Source organism: Garra rufa, chromosome 13 (genome assembly GCF_049309525.1).
Source record: "Garra rufa chromosome 13, GarRuf1.0, whole genome shotgun sequence".
NCBI classification, from domain to species: domain Eukaryota; kingdom Metazoa; phylum Chordata; class Actinopteri; order Cypriniformes; family Cyprinidae; genus Garra; species Garra rufa.
Window position 1 is genome coordinate 34,643,326 of NC_133373.1, and position 27,752 is coordinate 34,671,077.

Here is a 27,752-nt window from a genome sequence, read left to right on the forward strand (position 1 = left end):
TTGAGAATGACAGATTGCATTAATTTATTAATATCAGTTCAACAAAACCAGTAAGGAACAACAACTTATACATACTACATAATCTTCCAGTGAACTTCAGACAATGATAAGGCACTCGCTGCTTAAGGTAAACTTACTTTTAGTTTGATTCTACACTATAATAACATCACACTCAGTTTTTACACTCAGTGACACCATGAGATTCCCCGTCTTCTGTACCACACTCCCGATGCAATGCTCCGGATGCGTCCCACGGGTTCCCCTTTAATAGCGTCATTAGGAATCCGCAGTGAAATCTTGGCAAACTCTGCACCTGTGATTGAAATGGAGCCGTGGCTCCCCTGTGCCTTGCGGCAACATCTTCTCACAGCGCACCATCCTCCTATAGGGCGGCCAGGCATGAAGGGGTGAAGACTTTTACAGTCTCATCCCAAGAGCAGTCCACAACCTGTGAAGAAGGCCACAGTCAGATGATAAATCTTTAGTTTTAAAGTCATTAATACATTTGTGTCAAGCAAGCTTAAAGAGATTTTATGAAGCTACGAGAATGCTTTTTGTGCACAAAAAAAAAAAAAGACTTTATTCAACAGTTCTTCTCATCCGAGTTAATGGACAATTTTGTTGATGTTCTTGGTACCTCTCTGGGCCTTGAAGGACTCTTGCTGTCTAGTGAGGGTCAGAAAACTCTAATTTTTTTCTCAAAAATATTAATTTGTGTTCCGAAGATGAACAAAGGTCTTACGGGTTTGGAAAATGACGTGAGGGTGAGTAATTAATGATAGAATTTAAATATTTGGATGAACTATCCCTTTAAACACTTTCTTTTTTAGCTCAGCTGGTTACAAGCACATCGATTTAAAAGGGTGATATTCACCACAAGTGTCAAGTCACAGAAAAAAAAGAATGAAAAAAGAATGAAAGAAATCCCCACTGGTTTTATTCCAGCACTGCTGAGAGAGCATCCTCGATATCGGAAAACAAAGAGATTTTTATGCATGTGCTGCTTTACTGAAATGCACAATAATGATGTTCAGCCAATGAATTGTTTATTTCTTTTGATGCTGCTTCAAAGACTTTTTAAGCATCCTTTTTGCCTATGCAAGGAATACAAGCGCACATTAAATTGCTAGCGTAAAATTTACATTTAACAAAGAACTTTTGTTGTTTTCATTATTTTACATTGTAAAAGCAATATCAAGACAACCCACATTCCGTTCCACACCTGTAAGACCTATGTTTATATCCAGAACACGATATTTTGATGAAATCTGAGACACAACTGACACATTCAAGGCCCAGGAAAATAAGGACATTGTTAAAATAGTCATTGTGACATCAGTGGTTCAACCTTAATTTTATGAAGATACAAAAATACTTTTTGTGCATAAAGAAAACAAAAATAACGACTCTATTCAACAATTTCTTCTCTGCGTCCTCTGCTTGTAACAAATTGTAAAACTGTTGAATAAAGTGGTTATTATTGTTTTCTTTACGCACAAAAGGTATTGTAGCTTCATAACATTACAGTTGAACCACTGATGTCACATGAACTATTTTAAAGGTAGTATATGTCCTTCCTACCTTTCAGTGCATTGCTGACTATGCAGGGTCAGAAAGCTCTTGGATTTCATAAAAAATATATGTTAATTTGTGTTTTGAAGATGAACAAATGTCTTATGGGTCTGGAATGACGTAAGGGTGAGTAATTAATTTTTATTTTGGGGTAAACTATCCCTTTAAACAATACAATTCTTTCATAATCACTTTCATAATTGACCCTGTTCAAAAGTTTACATACACTTGATTCTTAATACTGTGTTGCTACCTGAATGATCCACAGCTGTATTTTTAATTTTTTTTGGTTTAGTGATAGTTGTTCTTGAGTCCCTTGTTTGTCCATAACAGTTAAACTGCCCACTGTTCTTCAGAAAAATCCTGCAGGTCCCACAAATTCTTTGGTTTTCCAAAATTTTAGTTTTTCAACCCTTTCCAACAATGACTGTATGATGTTGCGATCAATCTTTTCACACTGAGGACAACTGAGGGACTCATGTACAACTATTACAGAAGGTTGAAACACTCACTGATGCTCCAGAAGTAAAAAGCAATGCATTAAGAGCCGGGGGTGAAAACTTTTGAACATTTTTCTTATTTTGCCTAAATATCATATTTTTCCATTAATTACTCCCCTTCAGAGGCTACAGAAGATACTTACATGTTTCCCAGAAGACAAAATAAGTCAAATTTACCCTGATCTTCAAATTCTAAATTTTCCACCCCCAGTCTCTTGATGCATAGTGTTTCCTTCTGGAGCATCAGTGAGCGTTTGAACCTTCTGTAATAGTGCCTTATGAGTCCCTCAGTTGTCCTCAGTGTGAAAAGATGGATCTCAAAATCATACAGCCATTGCTGAAAAGGGTTCAAATACACAAAAAGGCTGGAAAACCAAAGAATTTGTGGGACCTGAAGGACTTTTCTGAAGAACAGTGGGCAGTTTAGCTTATGAAGACAAACAAGGGACTCATGAAAAAATGTTAATTATTTTGGTAAAATAATTAACATTTTGCAGATTCTGAAAGGGGGATGTAAACTTTTGACCTCAACTGTATGTATGTATGTATATATATATATATATATATATATATATATATATATATATATATATACGTCTGTTCATGTCCATATTCCTAGTAACAGAACTTCAAAGGCAGTTTGTCCTAACGGACGAAACTCAACTCAATGTGAAAGTGATATAGTGATGGTCCCCTCCTCTTTATTGCAGTCCTTTTCTCCGTATCTCATTACTCCAAAGCGCTCCAGCAGAAAGCCTGTGACTCACCCATTGAGGGAGAAAAAGTCCTTCATTAATTACTTGACTGCAAAACGCACAACAGAAACTGAGTGCCAGAGAGCGGGCGACAGCGCAGAAAAAAAAACTGAAGCAGAGAGCAGGAGCGAGGAGTGAACGGGTGGTCAGCTGATAACACAAAAGGTTCAATATAACTGGAGGCAAGAGAGCAAGAATGTGATTTGGATCTCCTCTCTGCTCATCCGAGGAACAATATCTGTTAAGAAAACAGAACACATGTCCTCTTTTGAAGCGTCTAGTCAAAAAGTATAAAGGTATGATGTATCACCTGCTGTGGGTGTAGATGAAGTCGGAGCTGGGCTTTTTCCTCAACAACCGGTTACAGTATAATTACCACACTTGAAGGCTTCACTTTGTTCAAAGGCATAATGACTGTACAGATGTTCAGTATGTGTGCAAACCTGAGCGGAGGTGATCTATCAAAACCAAAAGTGAAGAAGAGCATTTTCATTGGGAATATGTGTTTTGAAACACTGACCTATAATCATACCCACTTAGACAATAAATGACACTGGTCGTGTTTGATTTCCCCTTTACTCTAAAAAGTGTATTTAACAATGGCTCGGGGTGAGTTGTGGGCTTGAATATTGGCCTTGACAGCTAGTACGAACAGCACAAGGTGTGTATGTGTGTTTGTGTGTACGGTTGGCAGCGAACAGAAAGACTGCGGTAGAAAAAGCACTTCACAGTTCTTGCCCTCGCCTTGCAGGAACAACCCACACCACCTGCAGCCTGCCAACAGCTGCACTTATGCCTCATGCGGAACTAACAATACGAGCGAATCCATAATTTTTCCAATCCTGCAATTTGGCTCTGACACACTGCAGTCCATTTTTGTGATTTTTTCTGGTTGCGCACTGTTAGTGTAAGAGACGCATCACGTCTTGTAAGAGACTTACAAGATAGTCTGAAATGGGCAAGACATCTAAGTGAGCTTAAAAGCTTCGCACATTTGCATTGAGATTGACAGGAGACTCTACATTATCAAAATGAAATGTGGAGGTAATGGCAAAGCCTTGAAAAAGTTGAATGGAGTTATTATACCCTGCAAACTATATAAATAACTTGAGCCATAAAAAAACAGGATGCTTTGACAATGCAAGAAGGAATCTAATGGGTTTGAAACTGAAGCTCAAACCAGTGAATAGTGATTAAACACTATTTTAAACTTTTGAACAGACTGAAGATGTGTACATTTTTCTTATTTTGCCTAAATATCATTTTTTTTTATCATTCAGTACTGCACTTTAGAAGCTACAGAACATACTTACATGTTTCCCAGAAGACAAAATAAGTTAAATTTACTCTGATCTTCAAATTCCAAAAGTTTTTACACCCCTTGCTTAATGCATTGTGTTTCCTTCCGAAGGATCAGTGAGCGTTTTAACCTTCTGTAATAGTTGCATATGTGTCCCTCAGTTGTCCTCAGTGAGAAAAGATGGATCGCAAAATCATACAGTCATTGTAGGAAAGGGTACAAATACACAAAAATGCTAAAAAAAACAAAGACTTTTTGGGACCTGAAGGATTTTTATAAAGAACAGCGGGCAGTTTAACGGTTTAGGAACAAGGGACTCATGAACAACTATCACTAAACAAAAAAACACAGCTTTGGATCATTCAGGTCACAACAGAGTATTAAAAATCAAGTGTATGTACACTTTTGAACAGGGTCATTTTATAAATTCAACTATTATTTTCTCTTTTGGACTATATGTAAACATCTTTTATGTGAAATATCTTATTCAGGTCAGTACTAAATAAAAAAACATGCATTTTGTACGCTCCCTTCTATTTTGGTAAAATAATTACCATTTTGCAGATTCTGCAAGGTGTATGTAAACTTTTGACTTTTAAACTGTATGGCTTGTAAGGTATTCAGAGTTAAATTTTGGAAAAATGGGACAGTGACGCAATAGAGCTGAGGAGGGTTTGCTGCAGACATTTCCTGTCAGCTCAGTGATTGTTCATTGACTGTTCTGACTTTTCTTCATCAGTGTGAGTGCTGGCGTCAGACAGGACCGGCTCCCCTGAGGACCGCGACCCACATCTCAATGAGCTGAGTGCTCTGGTACTGTACGTGACCGATTCCTTGTACATGCTCTACGAACAGGGCATGCCACCTCTCTGCAGATGACTGCTTTGTGCAACAGAGACATCAGAGGTAAAGCGAGGTCAACAGACCAGGCTGTACAGTGAGGGTTAACTGAAATTAATAGCTCCAGATGGAGTCATGGTGATATTGATTTAAGTTTTTTAATTATGAGCCACTGGTTCATCAGAGCAGATGGCATTAAATTGTAGCTATTACAAAAAAAAAAATAATAATCACAGAAGACTGTATGATGTACACTACCAGTAAAAAGTTTTTGAACAGTAAGATTTTTAATGTTTTTTTCTCTTCTTCTCACCAAGCCTGCATTTATTTGATCCAAAACTTAGCAAAAACAGTAAAATTTTGAAATATTTGAAATTACTGTTTTCTACTTGAACGTATTTTAAAATGTAATTTATTCCAAAGCTGAAATTTTTGCATCATTACTCCAGTCTCATGATCATCAGAAATCATTTTAATATTCTGATTTGCTGCTCAAAAAACATTTATTATTATTATTATTATTATTATGTTGAAAGCAGCTGAGTAGATTTCAGTTTCTTTAGTGAATAGGAAGTTCTAGTTTTAAATATGGATAATAATAACAGTAATTAAAATGTTTCTTGAACAGCAAATCAGCATATTAGAATGATTTCTGAAGCATCATGTGACACTGAAGACTGGAGTAATAATGCTGAAAAATTAGCTTTGATCACAGGAATAAATTAAATTTTTAAATATATTCAAACAGAAAGCAGTTATTTTAAATAGTAAAAATATTGCTGCTTTTGTTGTATTTTGGATCAAATAAATGTAGGCTTGTTGAGCAGAAGAGAATTTTTAAAAAACATTAAAAAACTTTTGGTAGTGTAGCATAGCACAATTATATCTCAGTGTTTTTTTTTTAGCATTTTGACAATATTTGATATGTAACTTTTATTTATGTGTTTACTTTGAAATTGATATTTTTTTAACTTAATTTTAAACAAACACATTGGATATCCAAGTACTAAAACTAAAAAAAACTTCAAAACAAAACAAAAAGAAAACAATAATAAATAAAAAAGCTAAACTTAACTCTAAATAAAATAATAAATGTATATTATCAGCAATATTTACCTTTATTTACCACATTTTTTTAATAAATCACTACAGGGTTATTATAGTTAACAAACACAAAAAACATAAAAATGATACTTAAAATAAAATAACAACTAACAGAAATAAAACAAAACATTAAAACATATTTCAGCTAATTACTAAGAAAACATTTCTTGATTTCATTTCTTAATTTCTTGAAATATAACTTGATGTAGGCCTACTGTATCAACCAAAACAAAACAAACAAAAAAACACTATATAGACATATTAAAAAACTAATAAAATAAGAATGACAAAGACACACAAAAAATGACTAAAACTGTAATTCAAATTAAAAATATAAAAATAAAAATATTAGTAATTTTAATTAATTTCATTAAATAATCAAATTAAAATAAATAAAAACTATTAGTACCTTGATGATGCTGACTGAAATTGTACAGTTTGAACTGATTTATTAGTCCAATTAAAAAATTTCTGTGAATCAGTTTAAACTGTCAGTTTCATTGAATCACTTGAAAACGCAAAGGAAACTTTTTATTTGTGTCATCGATTTTTATTTATTACAAAGTGCTATTTTTACTACTGAAGTTTACAGTCATCAGCTATTAAAACCTAAATACTCATACTTTGTGGAACCATTTGAATAACATCAGCTTTACTTAAAGTCTCCCTGAAATCAAAATTGAAGTTTTTTGGCTTTAAGTATGAATATGTTAGCCTTAAGGTCCTCTATAAGCTAGTGTGTTTCAAAACAATGACAAAATTCGCATTTAGAGACATGATAGCACTTTACTGAGCTCAACGGCTCTGGCCCAAGCTGCGATATAAATGAAACACTATTGGTTATTTTAAAATGGACGGGACTGCTTGATATGTCCCGTCTTGTCTTCCTTTTTCAGTTGAAATTACGTCAACACACAATACAGTATAACGCAGCTTGTTTCAAAGCACTTCAGTGGACCTTTAAATAAATTGCTGTGCTTTTCAAAGCTACTACATTGTTTTCTGCATCTCATTGAAAGGACAGCATGAAAGGAAGTGGGAGGATTTGGCGGAATGGTTCTGGAAGCTAAACTGCACAAGCTCTGACCACTAGGCCACTTTTTCAGATCTTTACATTCAGCTATAGTCAATAGATGTGACCCACATCAGTGTGTTTAGCTGAGATTACCTGGTTAGGGATGTGCAGGTTGAAATCCAGGCCGCACACGAACTCTGAGTGGTGCTCCAGCGTCTCCAGCAGCGGCTGGTTCTTGGAGTAATCCCAGAATCTGTGGACGCAGAGCAGCAGAAGGCAATCATGCTAATTGAATGGCCGTTTGTCTTCTCTGACGGGGCAGAGGCTCAAAGCCCTGACGCAGCCCTGGCTCACCAGGCCTCGGCTGATTCATTCAGCAAATGTAATTAAATCACCTCTACGAAAAAAAAAAAAAACTCCCTGTCTATAGAAAAAAAAACCATTAGGCAGGCATTAATACTAACATTGCCATAGAGCAGAAGTGAAGGATATTATTTAGAAGCACAGTGGGACGACAGCTGCTCAGGCTGTGGACGTCTTTAGAAAGAGATGCCGAAATAAATCTCCAACATGGCATTGATATGGTGGGTGCGTGTTAAAGGTTCAGAGAGCAGTAAAACAGGGTACCAAACATCACTCATCTAGTAAAAATTGCGCAAACCACAGTGTTTTAAGACATGTTTGTGCCAACTTACAAGATTCACACGACTTCACAACTATCAGTGCAGAAAATGAGAAAAACAGGCACAAAAACCAACCACGTAACTAATTTAAAATCAATATTGTGTCATGTTTTTTAAAATTGCAGATACTGAGAGAAAGTTTTAAAAGTTTTTGAACAGTAAGATTTTTTTTTGTTTTTAAAGAAGTCTCTTCTGCTCACCAAGCCTGCATTTATTTGATCCAAAATACAGCAAAAACAGTACAATTGTGAAATATTTTTACTGTTTAAAGTAACTGCTTTCTATTTCAATGTATGTTAAAATGTAATTTATTCCTGTGATCAAAGCTACATTTGTCAGCATCATTACTCCAGTCTTCAGTGTCACATGATCATTCAGAAATTATTCAAATATGCTGATTTGCTGTTCAAGAAACATTTTTATTATTATTACCAATATTTAAAACAGATCCAAAGATCAGCATTTATCTGAAATAAAAGCTTTTGTAACATTAAACACTATGCCATTCAAATGTTTGGAGTCAGTATAATTTTTATTTATTTTTTGTTGGTAAGGAAATTATAGAAATCAATCTTTTTATTTATCAAAGATGCTGTAAATTGATGATAAAGACATTTATAATATTACAAAAGATTTCAGATAAATGCTGTTCTTCTGAAATTTCTATTCATCAAAGAAACCTGAAAAAATACTTAGCTGATACTTAGCTAAGTATTTGCTAAATACTTAGCAAATCAGAATGTTAGAATGATTTCTGAAGGATCATGTGACTGGAGTAATGATGCTAAAAATTCTGCATTGAAATCACTGGAATAAATTACATTTAAAATATATTTAAATAGAAAATAGTTATTTTAAATTTTAAATTTTTGCTGTACTTTGGATCAAATAAATGCAGGTTTGGTGAGCAAAAGAGACTTCTTTAAAAACATTAAAAAACTTTTGACTGGTAGTGTAGTTATGTGAAATGTGTTTTATGAGATTACATACACACCCAGTAGCATTACTGATATCTGTCATACTTTATTTAAAGCAATTCAATCACCTAAACAAGCTGTCATCGTTGAAATAAAGAATAGAAAGATTAAAAAAAAAAAAAATCAATATCCCTGCCTAATTAGTTGTTAAGTAACACAAAGGACGACTTAAATTTCCTTCTGTACCGCACTCAGTACTATGTATGTGCCATCATAGCAAGAAAAGCCAGCTGTTATGTATGAAAGAGGAAACTTTATCTGCTGTAAACGAGACCTGACAGATCTGAAAGAGCGACTGCATACAGTGGGTTAAGTAAACAGCTAAGTGTGTGTGTGTGTGTGTGTGTGTGTTTGTGGTAGCAGGTGGTTCACATGTTCTTTTGAACTTAAATCCTTTTGTATTTAAATAAACAATTTTCTCTTTACCGCAGAGGGAACAAAAAAGATTCACGTTGATCCGTTCTTCCTGCAGAGATCATTTCTGGTAATTACCTGTCGGTCGGCATTATCGCAGTTTACTCTGAAGGTAAAACTCATTAGATAGTTCCTTAGTCTGTTCTGTCCTGTTCAAACAGCAAATTTCCTGTAATCAATAGAACTGATTTCAATAAAAGTAAAACCCGAACATACTAGTTCTAAAGCTAATTGGCTATAATTCATGCTAAATGAACTGACAGAATGACAACAAACAGAAATAAATATAAAATAGAGCTGAGAGAAGTGATTACAGCGGTTCAAGCTCTTTAAGGAATTTAAGCACATATGAAAAAAAAAATGTAGCAAGCCTATTTTTTTTGCAAATACAGGTACCATAGAAATATTATGTTTTGTAGGGTTTATGACTGTTATAGCGCCAGCTGTGGTCCGATCACTTTAAAACTTTGCATGCTTGTTTAGAACCACCTGTTGCTCACCAGGTTTCGTGAAGTTTTGAGCTTTCCTTTAGGCTTTATAGGATTTGGACCCCTTTTTCTAAAAAAACCCCCTGTTGTAGCTTCCTAAAGGATACATGGTAACACTTTACAATAAGGTTCATTAGTTAACATTAGTTAAAAACATTAGTTAACATGAATTAATAATGAACTGCACTTATACAGCATTTATTAATCTTTGTTAATGTTAATTTCAACATTTACTAATACATTATTAAAATCTTGTTAACATTAGTTAATGCAGTGTGAACTAACATGAACAAACAATGAACAACTGTATTTTTGTTAACTAACGTTAATGAAGATTAGTAAATACAGTAACAAATATATTGCTCATGGTTAGTTCATGTTAGTTAGTACATTAACTATTGTTTAATTAATGAACCTTATTATTTCAGCTTTTTTGATAATTAAAGACCTACAAAGTCCAGAGAATCAAATTGCAGTGTTTTTTTCCAGATTAAGCGAAAAACCTAGGACTAGTTTGCAAATGTAGGTTTTTTACATCTTAATCATTTAACAAACAATTTGATTGACAGCAGTGGTTCTAATGGCAGTAGGCAGAGGCAGTTTTTGTAGGCAGTGGTTCTAGTTATCTGGAATGAGCAGTTCTGTCATATGATATCAATATTGTGTGTATGTGCGAAAAACTGTGCAATACACAATCTTTTACACCCTTGTAAAACGTGATATTACCCCCCCCAGTAGCTGATTTCTCACAGACCTTTGGGGCATTGAGTCAAACGGGCCCACCGAGTTTCGTTCCAATTGGTCTAATAGGTGATCAAACTTCATCAGTTAATGGCGGCCATGTTTTTTTGAGATATGCAAATGTATTTATAGACACTTGTGGCACTTTGGACCAAGACCGTGCACATCGATTTTCAAGTTGACAGGACAAATGGTTGCATTTTTATGTTTTCTCTTATAATGCCATCAAGTGCCAAGCTCCTGAGTTTGGTGAAGATATCTCATTCCGTTCAGTTATAGGCATTTTACTAAAAATGGACCTGCCCCTTTTGAATGTTTTGGCATCCCTTTGCAAAGGTGAGTCGAAAGTTAGACTTTTCTTGATAATTATTGATATTTACTGTCCAGAGAATCTTTCTTCTTTGCACTGGTTTGGTTCCGATCGGTTCGCAAAAGTAGGTTTTGCAAAAAAATCCAAAATAACCGAAAATTTAGAAAACTGACGATTTAGCAGTTATGAACGTTTTTGTACTTTTGATCACTGTAGTGCCCCTGTCTGGCTGATTGGAGTGAGCCTAGGTGATGTTGTCAGCTGTCAGTTGTCAGTTTCAAGTCTCTACGACTTACGGTTTGGTCTGCATGATCAGTTTTATGTGGAGATTGCTGATCCGTGACCATTCTAACAATTACAATAGGGTTTCAGCGCTATGCGCGTGAATGCCTAAAAAGAACTTTAACAAGGATTACTAAGGTACAGTAATATTACTGGCTCCTTATGCATTTCTTAAGGGCTGTTCACACTGATTCTTTGTGTATAAAATGCACTACATGGGGGGCAGCCATGGCCTAATGGTGAGAGAGTTGGGCTTGTAACCCAAAGGTTGCCGGTGCGATTCCCACAGCGGCAGGAATTGAAGGTGGGGATTGTGAATAAACAGCGCTCTTTCCACCTTCAATACCATGACTGAAGTGCCCTTGAGCAAGGCACTGAACCCCCAGTTGCTTCCCGGACGCTGGAGCAATGGCTGCCCACTGCTCCGGTGTGTGTTCACAGTGTGTGTGTGTGTGTGCGTTTGCTCACTTCTCACTGCTGTGTGTGTGCACTTGGATGGGTTAAATGCAGAAGGCCAATTACAAGTATGGGTCACCTTGACAATACGTCACGACTTTCACTTACATTATCAACCTGATCTCATGACAAAAACGTACTTGTGGGAACTTTATCGCAAGACATGAAATCCGTAGCACCATGTACGTTTCGTGACATATTCGATGTGAAATGTCCACTGAATGGTGCTAAAAGAGTGTTTGTTTTTCCCCCGGAACAGATGAACGTATGTTTTATGCAATGTTGGTTTTGTATGTGTCACTGCAGTTCTGACTTGAAATGTCTGTAGAGTGGCGCTATAACTTTAAAGCTTTGTGACGTTTTAAAATAACGTACCATCTGCACTACACTTAAACCTACCCGATAGTATGAACAAAAACACAATCACAAGCATGCCTTTTTAGCTTGATTTTCAATCTCAGCTTATTCATCGTGAGTCATGTTTTTCCACGGGATTCATACCCAAGAATTCCGCATCCTAAGTCCAATTTTGTGCCGGATAAACTACAGAGCAAGCTTGTTATATCTAGAAAGTAAAACATATGGAGATGTAATTACAATATGTTTCTATTCACTTGCATAAAGTTGGACATGGCCACAGCTTTTGCTCAATGGTTACTGTTAGTTTATTTAAATAAAAATATAATATAAAAATATACACATTTGCTTACATTTATTACCACTACATTAGCTTTTTGGATGTGTGAACAATATAATACATGTGTATTTCTCGTTTTTCTAGGGATCTGGGTTCATCGTACTACACAAATTCACAGGGTTTATCCAAGTACTGATTGGCTGGCGCATTTAGTGACAAATGCCTCCAGGCTTAGATAAACAGATAACGTTTAAACGATAAGGTGACAAGCAGTGTGGGAAGGAAAATCAAACTCACCTCTAACAAGACCACTTGTGGCAACCGCTGCTCAATATCAGAGTCAATTCTCATTTTAAAAGCTTGTCAACCCTGATAAAGTACTAAAACCACCAAGGCAATGACCTGTTGTCACTCTTTAAGCACAACAACTATCCATCCCCATATCAATTATAACGGGGCTCCCATTTGACCTGTCTGGAGGTCTTTTAGTTTTAAAGAAAGTTTCCACGTTTAAAACAAATTAAGATTTATCGGCATTCTGTCAGTTACCACAGTCGCAGTGTTCCTTAGTATAAAAACTAAAAGTGTGTGGCAGTGTTTTACTAGTGAATACATGTTGAAGATTTGTTGAATAAAGTCATTATTCAAATATTCCCATAGCTTCATAACATTACGTTGAATTACTGATATATTATTCACTATTTTAACAATGTCCTTACTACCTTTCTGGACCTTAAATGTGGTGGTTGTGTTGCTGTATGCAGGGTCAGAAAGCTCTCAGATTTCTTAAAAAATATCTTAGTTTGTGTTCTGATTATGAATAAAGGTCTTACGGATTTGGAACGACATGAGGGTGAGTAATTAATGACAGAATATTCATTTTTGGGTAAACTATCTCTTTAATCATAATTAAAGGTTATTAAGACTTCTAGAGTTTATTCCATAAAATCTATGGAAAAACATTGTGGCTTCTTTAGCAAATGACAGCAACTAGGCAGCAAGCTTGGAAAAAATAAAGCCAAAAATTGTCTTTCGCTTTACTACTGTGATTTTTGCTGATATGTCCTTGACGGCCCTATTAAAGACACTCCCCCAGTGCAAAAATGAGCTCCACGCTCGATAAAAACACAACCATGCACTAACAGAATGCATTCACTGCAAAACGAAAAAAAAACCAGTCTACCCTGAAATGAGATCAATGGGTTTTACAACCCCACTTGATGGCAAAAGCATCAGTTCTTCTGGTAACGTGCCAGCAACACAGACTTTACCATTCATCCAAAGGTCACTAAGAAAGATCATCTGCCCTCAACATGGATGAGTACATTTGAACAACACAAGGAAAAATGTGGAAAAGGTCTTTAGAAATGTGAAATTATACTTCATATGTTTTTGATAGATGAATTGTTCCAGTAAAATTTTTTAACCCAATACAATTTATCATGCAACAGTAAGTTCCAGTCTGCTAACTTAACTGGACAATTTTTGATTAACTTCTTATTTATAAAGCAATTTAAAAGAAATAGCACACCTGTAATCGTGCTGTTGTGTGGATATTCAGAAGAACAGCACATAATTTGCTCTTTGATGATTAAATGTGAAACAGAAGCATCTGTGGTCAAAAATGTAGCTTACCTGACTGTGAAATCGTATGAGCAGGATGCTAGGACGGTCTTATAAAATGGGCAGAACTAGAAATGACAAACAAATAAAAGAGGGATTAATATACAGTGGCTGCTTGAAAAAAAAAAATCAATTGATGCACATGCTGACATCTTTATCAATAAACACTGCTTTAAATGAGACCTTGCATATAGGCTATATGTGACCCTGGACCACAAAACCAGTCATAAGGTTCAATGTTTTTAAATTTGAGATTTAAATGCTCAAATTTAATGCTAAATGCTAAATAAATAAGCTTTTCATTGATGTATAGTTTGTATGTATAGGATATGACAATATTTGGCTGAGATACAGCTATTTGAAAATCTGAAATCTGAGGGTGCAAAAAAAATCTAAATATTGAGAAAATTGCCTTTAAAGTTGTCCAACTGAAGTTCTTAGCAATGCATATTACTAATCAAAAATTACATTTTGATATATTTACAGTAGGAAATGGCATAAAAGAAAAATCAATAATTTTAACCCATACAATGTATTTTTTGGCTATTGCTACAAATATACCTATGCTACTTAAGATGGGTTTTGTGGTTCAGGGTCATAAATTTACACTGCAGATTACAGTATAAACAGCAACCAGTTTGAAAGTGTCTATATTTTCATTTATTTCCTGACTCTACAGAAAGAGTTTTTGTAGAACAGTAAATGAGAAAGACAATGAATGAACCTCTTCATCATTGATACAGTATAAGTTGACATAATAATCATATAACATAAATAAACAGTGTTCATTTCAAAGCTATCTGACATGATTACATTCAGGAACACACAATCTCATGCTTCACAGCCCTCCTGTATTCCCAGTGCAATAAACTGTTCATAGCTTCTTATTTCACACATTCTGTTTTTTCAACATTATCTGAAAGCTGAGAGCAAAACCATTAACTTAAAACATCTTGTGATTTCACCCTGACCTAGCTGGATTGGGTTTTATTCCCATATCTCCGTTTGGAGATACAAGGTTTCTCATGTAGCATAAAATCAGAGTATTATGTTTTGGACACAGGTTTGACGGTGGACTGGTCAAGTGCACTGATCTCTGTAATCTACATAATTGCTAAGTGTTTGGACATTCAAGCGCTAACATTTTCTCCAACTCAATTTAACAGATCACTAAAGATAATCTGTTTATATACGAAAATCCATAGCTGTCACATACAGTACAGAAGCACGCTGTGAGTTTCACACAGAAGGACGGTTCTGCATGCTTCATTAATGTTCAACAGACTTGTTAAGTTAATTTAAGTCAAAGCAATGAACAAACTAATGTGACATTGAATGGCAGCTGTAGAGTATTAACCCTTCATCCAACTCAATATTTCAAACTGTTGCATGATTTCACAATATGGCCCCTTTTACACATTGTTTGCCTGACATTTGAAACTTCATTAAGACTTTTAAACTAAATAACAAATATTAGTAGGCCATCCAACCACAATACCTTCACTCTGCGAATGGCATAGGAATGGCCCATTATTTGAGCGACAGGATGTCGGACATTTCGTAAATCCCACACTCGGAGACTGCAGTCCACGGCTCCAGTGACCAGAACATTCTGAGAACATAAGGAATAACAGTTAAATGTTTTGTCCACTGTTTATTTCAGAAGATGTTACTTAATTAAAATATATTTTACACTGATATTATTTTTTTTAAATAATATATGTAATAGTATGCTAGATTGTTGGTCACATGACTCTTGATGACATGGAACTTTGTTACAAGATGTTTAAAAGATGTTTACATATAGTCTACAAAAGAATATAATAGTTGAATTTATAAAAATGACCCTGTTCAAAAGTTTACATATGCTTAATTCTTAATACTGTGTTGCTACCTGAATGGTCCACAGCTGTGCTTTTTTTGTTTAGTGATAGTTGTTCATGAGTCCTTTGTTTATCCTGAACAGTTAAACTACCCGCTGTTCTTCAGAAAAATCCTTCCGGTCCCACAAATAGTTTTAACCCTTTCCAACAACAACTCTATTATTTTTGAGACCCATCTTTTCACACCGAGGACTCATATGCAACTATTACAAAAGGTTCAAATTCTCACTGATGACCTAGAAGGAAAAATTATGCACTAAGAGACAGGGGGTGAAAACTTTTGAACAGAATGAAGATGTGTATATATTTCTTATATTTCCTAAATATCATATTTTTTTTCATTTAGTACTGCCCTTCAGAAGCTACAAAAGAAGCTTACATGTTTCTCAGACGACAAAAAAAGTTAAATTTACCCTGATCTCTTAAAGGAACACTCCACTTTTTTTGAATTAGGCTCATTCTCCAACTCCCCCCGAGTTTTTACCGTTTTGAAATCCATTCAGCCGTTCTCCTGTTCTGGCGATATCACTTTTAGCATAGCTTAGCATAGATCATTGAATCCTATTAGACCAATAGCATCGCGTTCAAAAATGATCAACGAGTTTCCATATTTGTCCTATTTAAAACTTGACTCTTCTGTAGTTATATCATGTAGACCGGTGGAAAATGCAAAGCTTCAATTTTCTAGGTTGATAAGATTAGGAACTACACTTCCATTCCGGCGTAATAGTCAAGGAAGTTTGCTGCCGTAATATGGCCGAAGCAGGCGGAGTATTATCAGAAATGAGTTCCCAGCTAGTTTAGCATTTGCACATGTGCTGTGTGGTATTACTGCTCGGGTGAAGACTGACATGCCAAATTGTAGAATAAAGTCGTTCGCACAAAAAGTATTCTCATAGCTTCATAAAGTTGCGGTTGAACCACTAATGTCACATGGACTATTTTAACAATGTCTGTACTACCTTTCTGGGCCTTGAACATGTCAGTTGCGTTGCTGTATATGCAGGGTCAAAGGGTCAGAAAGCTCTCTGATTTCATCAAAAATATCTTAATTTGTCTTCGGAAGATGAACAAAGGTCTTACAGGTTTGGAAAAACATGCAGGTGAGTAATTAATGACAGAATGACAAAATACCTGGTCATATTTGCACCAATCAAAGCTGAGGATTTCAGCCTTGTGCGCTGGGACGGCCAGCCGGCACGATCCCGCCTTGACATCCCACACTCGCAGTGTCCCATCCCCTATAACAAAAGAGATAAGCTTCAAATCTCAAATGTCAGACTTTTAAATCTTCTAAAAAGCCAAAAAATTTCTCTTATAATTTCCGGGTCTGCACTCTCTGCAGAATCCTCTCATCCATAACAGTCATTTCAAGGGCCACTTGCACTCAGCATGAATGGACCCAGGGCTGTCGCTAGCCAGTCCTCTGCGCTGCACAGGCCACAGATTTCTACAGGGAATTTCTCTTGTCGTATCTCTTTTATACCTTCCATCTGACCTTCTTCTTGAAGCACAGCATTTCTACTCTGGAGTAAGCAGTAAATGGCCCAAACATTCACTTTTTAGTCAGAAGGTGCAACGTTAGCAGTATCCACAAACAGCAAATGACTCAGTCTTGGGGATTTTCTGTATGGTGCATAAGAATTAAGCACATAAATTTAGCACTAACAGCCTAGTTGAAAACTCTCATATGTTCCATATAAACTGCACATTCTTCTTTGAATAACCTAAAAATAAGATTGTAAAAAAAAAAAAGAAAAGAAAATTCTGTCATTATTTACTCACCCTCATGATGTTTCAAACCTGTGTGCATTTCTTTCTTCTGCTGAGCACTAAAAATATATATTTTGTAGAATATTGAGAACCAAACATTTTTTGTTCCCATTGATTTCTATTGTATTTTTGGTCCATACAATTCAAGTCAATTGGAACCAAAAATGTTTAATTACCAACATTCTTCTAAATATCTTCTTTTGTGTTCCACAGAAGAAAGATTTAGAACGACATGTGGATGAATAATTCATTTTTATCCCTTCAAAAGTGTGCTAAGTCAAGCATCATTATTACTATTGCGAACAGTAGTAATAGTAGTAGCCCCCCAAAGATGTTATGCATCTTATCTTGTACTAATTGTGGCATGGACATAAATGACACCTACAATAATAACAGACTAGCTATTTCCTGTGCATACAGACTAGTTCTGGAGTAAATATGCGGGTAAGATTTTAAAAAAAGTACAAATAAGATTAATTCAGAACATGAATCTCTGTTTCTCAATCCTAAAAACGGCATCAAAGTATGTGGCATTTATTGACGATCCAATAGATCGTTGTTTAAATGAATAGCCCTACTTTAGTTAATTACATCTCAGGAGGCTTGTGGCAATAACTATTGTAACCCTTATTGATTTGGTGATCTGCAACTGATGGAATAAATAAAAGCCACTCTGAAATGCGACCCGCAGAGAGTGACAATAAATTAAGCCTATCACATAAACACTTTCAAGTACTCTAGGAAGATTTAAAACAGTGTTTTTGTATCACAATATACTGCTGCATGGTTCCATTTTCTGCTAATATTGCAGCAGCAGAAAAAAGGGAGTGCATCTCAAATATGGGCCCTAAAAACAAATTTAAGCTTCTTATTGTAATAAAATGATATGCCTCCATCATTTTATGTATCGATTTGATTATTTTACCCTTGTCACAGATGCAGACTAAAATATGAAAATCCACCATAAAAATACATAAAAGTACATTTTTAAATTATCATAATCCTAATAAAGTAAACCTTGTCGCCATTTATTGTGTGAACATAATTTATACAAATCCAAAGCCACACCACTCCATCTGTTGAGAATTTGTCAGAAATCATTGCACAAAGGGACTTAATGCGTAGGAGGCAGCTTGTAGATTTAAGAAAAAATTGTTTGACAGTTTTGAGGAAGATTATTTATGTCAATACTTCAATGAGCTGAAGTTTAATAATTACTTTGATATGTGGCCCGCTCTAGGCACTTCTATTTTAATTATTGCGGAACAGATCTCTTACAGAGATTGTTGGCATGTAAGCGTCTTGCATTAAAGATTTCCTGGCATCCCGGCCAGAGAAGCAAGGGCTCCTGCTATCACTGCATAGAGCATTGAGCGAGGAGGAGGTAAAATCTCTGATACGGGAGGTGCTGAAATTGTCTCTTCAAAGCACAGAGGACTCGTTGACTACATTATCAGATAAAAAAAATAGAACATCTAAGTGAGATTATTTATATATATATATAGTGCCTTGCGAAAGTATTCATCCCCCTTGATTTTTTTTCATGTTGTGCTGCCTGTTTTAAATTAGTTTTTTTTTCCCACAATCAATCTACACTCCATGCACCATAATGACAAAGGAAAAACAGAATTCTATTATTCTTTCCCTTAAAGGGATAGTTCGACCATTTAAGACATGAAGTTGTATGCAATCCTTATCAGCACTATAGTGTATACACACTGACCCACACTGTGTTCTGGCCGCTGGAAGTTTTTCAAGAAAGTAGTCACGGTTAGTTTCCGGGGCCTCAAAACTGTGCGTTTTTATGTAAAAAAAAAATATACGCGTTTCAAAGCTTGATTAATTTACATCACAAAAAACACTCCTGACAAAAATCATACCTCAGTTTTAATCGGCACTATTTTCTTTCCGTTTCTATCAATCCGCGCTGCTGTCAGTTCGCACGTTCCGATCAGCTGTTCCATAGTGTTTACACACTCGAATGACGTAAAAAGTAGAAAATGAACAATGGTGCGAACTTGTAAATTCCCAGGTTGTGACCACAAGAATGTTCCGGGATCGCCGTTCAGATTCCATCGTTTTCCTGTTTCTGATATAGTTATGAGACAGCTTTGGCTGGTTGCCATCGGCTAAAATATCCAGTATCAAGGATTTTCGTGTGTGCAGTGCTCACTTCAGCGAAGACGATTACATCCCCAACCAAGGAGGGAAAATCTAAAAACGGATTTTAAAGAGTTCTGCTGTACCAGTACCACGGGTAAGCTCTATTTACTAACTTTATGTCGCATACGACAGGTTTATTTTGAAGCTAACGTCAGTTTTTAGGCTACACTGAGAATATTCTAACCGGGGCAATGATAGCATCAACAATAATCGACTGTCTATGTGGTGAGAAAATCGGCAAATGTCATTACTAAAGAATTTAATTGAATCTATATAACACAACAAAATATGATGCTTTGCTATATTTGTTATTGTCTGTAACTATGCGGAACGTGTGTAGGTATCATCGTGTTTATAAGTGTGCTTGAAGTCACATACAGGTAGGTCTAAACCAGGTATCTCCAACTCCGGTCATCGTGAGCTACATTCCTGCAGCTCGATGTTTTCCTATGACAGGACACCTTCTGTACAAGCCTGCTAATTACCCGTTGATTTGAGTCAGGTGTGTTGCATCAGAGAAAAACTAAAACCAGCAAGACAGTATCCCTTTGGCGTTGTGATAAAATTACTTTCATCATCGACCGTCTGTTTCGTCTGACATTGTGCTAAAATTGGTTTCATCATCAGAAGTTTCGTAGTCAGACATGTTGTCAGCGAGTCGCGCTATCAACAGCTGATCGGAACGTGCGAACTGACAGCAGCGCGGATTGATGGAAACGGAAAGAAAATAGTGCCGATTAAAACTTAGGTATGATTTTTGTCAGGAGTGTTTTTTGTGATGTAAATTAATCAAGCTTTGAAACGCATATATTTTTTTTACATAAAAACGCACAGTTTTGAGGCCCCGGAAACTAACCGTGACTACTTTCTTGAAAAACTTCCAGCGGCCAGAACTCTGACCAGGGAGGTGAACACAGTGTGGGTCAGTGTGTATACACTATAGTGCTGATAAGGATTGCATACAACTTCATGTCTTAAATGGTCAAACTATCCCTTTAACTCTGTACTTAGCTGAAGAACCTTTACAGCCTCAAGTCTTTTTGGGGGTGACACAACAAAGTTTGCACATCAACATTTTGGCAATTATCTGCCATTCTTCACCTCACCTCTTCACCTCTCAAGCTATGACAGCTTGAATGTGGTCTGGCAGACATTTTCAGGTTTCTCCAGAAATATTTAATTGGGTTTAAGCCCATGCTCTGGCTGGACCACTTACAGACATTCACACTCTTGCTGTGTGTTTAGGGTCATTGCCCTGTTGGAAGGTGAACCTTCTGGCCAGTTTGATGTTCTGAATGATCTGAACTGGGTTTTCATTAAGGCTATCTCAATATTTTGGTGCACTGAGCTTTTGTTCTACTCTGATTAGTCCTTCAGTCCCTGCCACTGAAAAACAACCCCACAGCATGAGGCTGCTACCACCACACTTTACTTTTGGGATGGTACTCTGCAGGTGATGAGCAGTGCCTAGTTTCCTTCAAACATGATGCTTGGAATTGAGGTTCATCAAACAAGAGAATCTTGTTTCTCACAGTCTGAGGGTCTTTTAGATACTTTTTTTGCAAATTCTAAGTTTGTTTTCATGTGCCTTTACTGAGGAGAGGATTGAGTCTTGCCACATCAACATAAAGTCCAGATTGGTGGGGTGTTGCAATGATGTGTTTCCTTCTGTAAGTTTCTCCCATCTGCATATAGAGTGACCATCAGGTTCCTGGTCACCACTCTAGCCAAGGCTTGAAGTGTAGTAACATCAACAAGCAATATGAATGCTCCTGAGATAAATGTCAACTGTCCCAGATAAGTTTATGAATACAGTACTTATGCAATGGAATCGTTTATGTTTTTTATTTTTAATAAATTTGCAAAAATGTAAAATGTTTTTTTGCTTTGCCATTATGGTGCATGGAGTGTAGATTGATGTGGGGAAAAAAAGTTGTTTAAAGCAGTTTAACATACTGTAGCAACATAAAATGTGAAAAAAAAAAATGAATTACTGGATATAGGATATTAAGAGATTAAGAGAGTTGATTCTTTTCAATGTTTCTAACCATAATTATTATATTAAAATTTACATTTCTATACAATGAAATATACCATTATATAACGCAGCATGAACTTGAAAATTCTGTGTATTTTATGTCTCACCGAAGACAAGCTTTGGCGATTTAATTATTTTAAATGATTCATTAGGGTCTAAATGAAATTTCTGCAAAATACTTTGGTTAAAATTTCTCAATTTTACCTTGTCAAATACAGCTGTGCTCACAGTGACCTGTTTTGGTGCATGCCTCTTTAAATCATAATGAACAACTGCTCACCGCACCCCTTTCTTCAGTTTTTTTGGTTTATTCTGTGCCGCATTACCATAAAAAACAAAACTAATCCTCAGTGGCTCTGATGTCGAGAGAAAATAAAGACTCTCATGTTCACTTTTACATTTAACTACAAAACACCTGCATCACTTACAAGAAGTTGTCGCTACAGCTGCTCGAGCACAGAGAAAATGGAGGACTAGCTGAGGGCGGAAATATGCTAATAAATAGACAGTCCTTTAGCAGTTAGGGGCGGGACCGGAGCAGTATTATGTTTTATTGCTCAGAAAATCAAAACAGCTTGATTATTGAGACTGTTTGAGTTATTTGGGGATTTAAAAAAAAAGGACTGAAGTAAACAAACACCTAAAAAATGAATTCTTAATCCGAAGTCCCCTTTAAGTCAAGTCGGCTGATGTCAGTGTCCATGCATAGACTGGTCAGCCTTGAGAAATATTTTTCCACTAAACTGCAGTTTGCTATTTGTATGTGGAAAAGACATGAAAGAGGTCATATATAAACATTAAGCTTGCAGAAAGTCACAACCAAAACCGTGCTTTAAAGCTGTGGAAAATTGGCACATATATGGAAAGCAAAAACCTGATGCTGGCTTTATGCTGTATGCTTCTATAAGAGGTTTCTGTGATGAGAAAAGCCAGCATATCTATAACTTAAACATCTTTGCTGAGGTAGCATTTCATGGAAACCACTTTTCCCATGATCACATTCAGTGTTTGCCACGGTGCTGGGATTTAGTATTGATTTTCAGACACATTTCATTACACACTTGGTGTCAACATTTAATAGCAAAAGAAAAGGGTCTTCCATAAGCAGAGGAGCGTGTTATTCTTACCGCAGCTCCTGAGGAGGGCCGAAATTAATAAAATGGAACATGGATGAGTGTCCTGTACGTGATCTCTCAAGGAACCATAGATGGGCTATGCATATGCATTCAGGGTCTGATGCACTATTAGGAGCGCTTGACTCCTTGTCACTGTTCATGCATAAAATGCATTATAAAGAGATGCAATTCTCCTTCGGTGCTATACTGAAGAAAGAAAGTCATTAGGGTTTCGTTGATATGAGGTTAAATGATGGCACAATTTTTATTTCTGGGTGAACTATTCGTTTAAGCACAGGGAGTTAACATCAGCAGTAAGTGGTTTCTGCAGGTCCAATGTGCTGCTGATAAGATCACAGCAGAGCTGTTTGGAGCTGATGAACTCTGGGCTCTGATGGCAAAGCCTGCCTGGTGTTTAGAGCTATAATGTGGTCACCAAACCCTGCTCGTGAGACCCTTGTGAGTCTTTCTTACACAAGTACAAACACACAGATCACTGTGTAAACTCTGAGTACAACTTAAAAAATACCCAATGTTATACAATCATGATTATGCAGAAATTTCTACTATGAATCTACTTTTGAAAAGTTTCCCAGGGCAAAATCTATCAGTACAAAGGCTACTCAGTCAATTAAAAATTGGATTTAATTACAACAGAAAGCAGATTACGTATTCATATTAATCACAAATAATCACACCTATTAATACTTTTTTGTTGTTGTTGAGAAAAGGGGATTTTATGTGTCAGAGGGCGGGTTAACTGTGTTCATTCTTGTGCTATTTTCTTTATAATTAAATGTACTAAATTAACACATTGAATTAAAATCTCCAATCAAAACTAAAAGAAAAATGTTTAACTACAAGGCATCTGTTTGCTCCAAAGGATGGCAATAGCTCACTGCTGACCTCATGGGGTGAATGATTGTATTGATATGCTAAATGATATGACAACTAGTTCAAATTAAAATGTAATACAATTTCAAATGTCTTTTTTACTAGTTATATTGAGGGGGATGACACTGTAAAATAGCCAAAAATACATTATATGAGTCAAAATGATTGATTTTGTTTAAATGCCAAAAATCATTAGGATATTAAGTAAAGATCATATTCTATGAAGTCATTTTGTAAATTTCCTACCATAAATATTTCAAAACTTAATGTTTGATTAGTAATATGCATTGCTTAGAACTTGGACAACTTTAAAGGCGATTTTCTCAATATTTAGATTGTTTTGCACCCTTAGATTCCAGATGTATCTCTGCCAAATATTATCCTATCTTAACAAACCATACATCAATGGAAAGCTTATTTATTCAGCTTTCAAGATAATGTATAAATCTCAATTTTATAAAATTGACCCTTATGACTGGTTTTGTGATCCAGGCTCACATATACAAATAAACAATTTACTAACAGTTTGTGTTAGGATATAGCCCATTTTTCAACAAGATCATTATAATGAACTAAGCCCAATTTTTGTGTGATTTGAAACAAAATAAATGTTAACTGAAATGCAATAAAATTTAAAATCCCTTCAAAGTGATTTTATGTTAGCTTTTCTTTAGTTTAATTAAATGTACTAAGATAACAAAAACTAAAATAAAATGTATACAACTATCCAGACATAAAAAAATAACACAAATGACCAAATCATACAACAAAAGTACTATAATTAAAATGGAAAATCCAAACAAAAAAAACGTATAAAAATTATAAGAGTACCTTACAATTCCATTTTCCCCTCTTTTCCTCAGAATTACATATTCAGTTTACATTACCAGTCATTACAAGTCAAGATTTTTTATGTTTTTGAAAGAAGTCTCTTCTGCTCAACAAGCCTGCATTTATTTGATCCAAAGTACAGCAAAAAACTATATATTTTATATATATTTTTATTACTTAAAATATATTCAAAAAGAAAACAGTTATTTTAAATAGTAAAAATATTTCAAAATTGTAATTTTTGTTGTACTTTGGGTCAAACAAATGCAGGCTTGGTGAGCAGAAGAGACTTCTTTAAAAACTTTTGACTGCTAGTGTAATTTAAACTGGTACTATCCAAAGCAACTTCAATTCAATTCAAATACTCAAATATTTTATCAGTACACGCGTTTCTTAGGAATCAAACCCTTGTCCTTGTTTGGTTTACCACATGCTATGCATATGCATGTCTGGTCACCCTGAGATCATTTATTATTTGTGATCTACTCTAATATCTGCATCACAACAGAAAGTATCAGAAATAAAGCAGATATTCTCTCAAACTTCATGGGAAAACAGATAAAGCTCATACAGATCATTCTCATACCTGAGGCTGAAGCAAAGCATGCTGGGATATGAGGAGACCAGATGGTGCTGTAGATGACACCCTCATGACCCTGCAGGGAACTCACTAGCTGACATAGCTCTGGATCCCACTGTGTGGAAAACAGGACAAGCATGAAACTCATTTCACTCCAACAGTAACAACATTAACAGTAACAGTATGTATCCAAACAAAACTTGATTATAAGATTAGTTGCATTATATTATTTATATAATATACTAAAACTAAAATAGACCTCTTTTTTTTTTTAAATGTCTGCATATATTCACCTTCTAAAACAAAATCTACTTACCACTTTGGCCGTGTGATCCCATGATCCTGATACCAGCAGGTTCTCCCCCCGTGTCTGACTCCAGTCTACTGAATACACCTATAAGGCCAGAAGATATGAAATGATAAATGCAGGAAGCTTTAACATGTACTGTTTTTGAAGTTGTGCGAGAGTGTGAACTCACCTCTTGTGTGTGCCCTTTCAGCACCTGCAGAAGACCTTGCGGGTTGGCCGTGTCCCAGATCTGCAAAGATCCATCACCTCCTCCCGTCACCAGCACATGTTCATTGTTCTCGCTCCACGTCACATCGAAGAGCCCATCATTCCAGTCAAAACTGCTCATGAGACAAAAAGAAACTCTACTTAATGATCAGTCACATCTCCACTTCTCACTGACTCCCCATACCTGCATCTACGGTGGCCTTAAAAATGTATAATTTCATGACAATTAAGAAAATTTCCCCTATATTCTACATTACATTCCCTATTACTTCTTGCAAAATAAAATAAAAGACAAATACAGTTGAAGTCAAAAGTTTACATACACCTTGCACCAAAATAAAAGGGATGCTACAAAATGCATGTTATTTTTTGTTTTGTACTGACCTGAATATTTCACATAAAAGACGTTTATATATAGTCCATAAGAGAAAATAATAGCTGAATTTATAAAAATTACCCCGTTCAAAAGTTATTGTTACATTTGATTCTTAAAACTGTGTTCTTACCTGAATGATCCACAGCTGTGTTTTTTTGTTTAGTGATAGTTGTTATAAGTCCCTTATTTGTCCTGAACAGTTAAACTACCCGCTGTTCTTCAGAAAAATCCTTTAGGCCTCACAAGTTCTTTGTTTTTCAGGTTTAAATACATTTTTGTGCATTTAAACCTATTTCAACAATGACTGTAAGATTTTGAGATTCATCCTTCCACACTAAGGACAACTGAGGGCCTCATATGGAACTATTACAGAAGGTTCACACGCTTTCATCACTGATCACTGATGCTTCAAAGGGAAAAACAATGCATTAAGAGCCAGGGTTGTAAACTTTTGAACAGAATGAGGATGTTTTGCCTAAATATCACATTTTTCATTTAGTACTGGCCTTCAGGAGCAACAGAAGATAGTTAGATGTTCCCCATAAGACAAAATAAGTTACATTTACCCTGATCTTGGTTTCCTGGTTTTCACCCCCCTGGCTCTTAATGTATAATTTTTCCTTCTGAAGCATAAGTGAGCGTTTAAACATTCTGTAATAGTTCTCAGTTTACAGTCATTGTTGGACAGGTTTCAAATACCCAAAAATGCTGAAAAAACAAAGAATTTGTGGGACCTGAAGGATTTTTCTGAAGAACAGTGGCCAGTTTAACTGTTCAGGACAAACAAGAGACTCATGAACAACTATAACGAACGAAAAAAACAAAAACAAAAAAAAAAACACAGCTGTGGATCATTCAGGTAACAACACATTATTAAGAATCAACTGTATGTAAACTTTTGAACAGGCTAATTTTGATACATTCAATAACTACTAAATATAAAATAACATGCATTTTATATATCATAACGAATACACACACACACACACACACACACACATATATATATATATATATATATATATATATATATTCGTTCATGTCGTCGACCCTGACATATACTGTACTTACTTAGCTACTCTATTTAATTAACTGAAAGAAAATAAATTACCTCCTCACAAGTGACATATCTGCCTCTCTCTGCTCCAGCACAAGAAGTGTCCCACACCCTAAAACACACAAGAGTTTTTATTGGCATTCATGTCCGTTTTATTGATGCATGTCCATGCAATATTCCAAATATTACCTGCTATTCCATAATACTGCGACGACGCACAGGCGATAGTTGAAGGCAGAAAAGGTGAAACCTCCACTGCATATCCATGACGCCCTGGAGATTTAAACGACTTCATACTTTCTAATAACTCGGTCCAGAAATAACGCCTAGGTCATTGCACTACTGACTCATAAGTCCATCAAAATTTATTAACGATAAATAACCGCTAAACATTTGTCGACAGCGGCGAAAGCTTAATACATTTCAACAATCAATACAACGGTACATTAAGAAAGCAACGTGTTTGACACGTAAAAACACATCTAAAGCAAAACATGTGTATACCAGTTGTTTACTTCCGTGTTTTGACAGTGTGAAAAAAAGCAAAGCTATGATTGGTCAGATGAGATGACGTTAATCCTACGTAGTTTTGATATAATATTATGATAAAATATATATCATGTTATATTTTATTTTGTGTTCTGTGTGGTTTTCTAAAATGAAAACTAGAGGATAACATATTCCGAAAATGCCAATTGTGCGTAGTCTGTAAAAAACGAGTGACTGAATGAAAACAAGCTGCAGCTTAAAACGATCTTGCACCAGATGGCAGTATTTCTCTGGTAAAGACCTTTCTGTTGTCATTTCAGACTTCATAACTCACAATTT

The 27,752-nt window shown here is 35.6% G+C and overlaps 1 protein-coding gene across 1 annotated transcript; it reads right to left on the reverse strand.

Annotated features, from left to right (window-relative positions):
• pex7 (peroxisomal biogenesis factor 7) lies at positions 1-27,438 on the reverse strand. The gene is made up of 10 exons (XM_073816968.1): positions 27,114-27,438; positions 26,979-27,036; positions 25,454-25,604; positions 25,291-25,368; positions 24,981-25,089; positions 16,715-16,821; positions 15,196-15,309; positions 13,710-13,765; positions 7,240-7,339; positions 1-448 (listed from the first exon to the last, which is right to left on the reverse strand). Exons 1-10 carry the CDS (start codon positions 27,217-27,219, stop codon positions 383-385), a joined length of 945 nt encoding a protein of 314 aa, XP_073673069.1. The 5' UTR covers positions 27,220-27,438; the 3' UTR covers positions 1-382.
• Between the last annotated feature and the right edge of the window lie 314 nt (positions 27,439-27,752).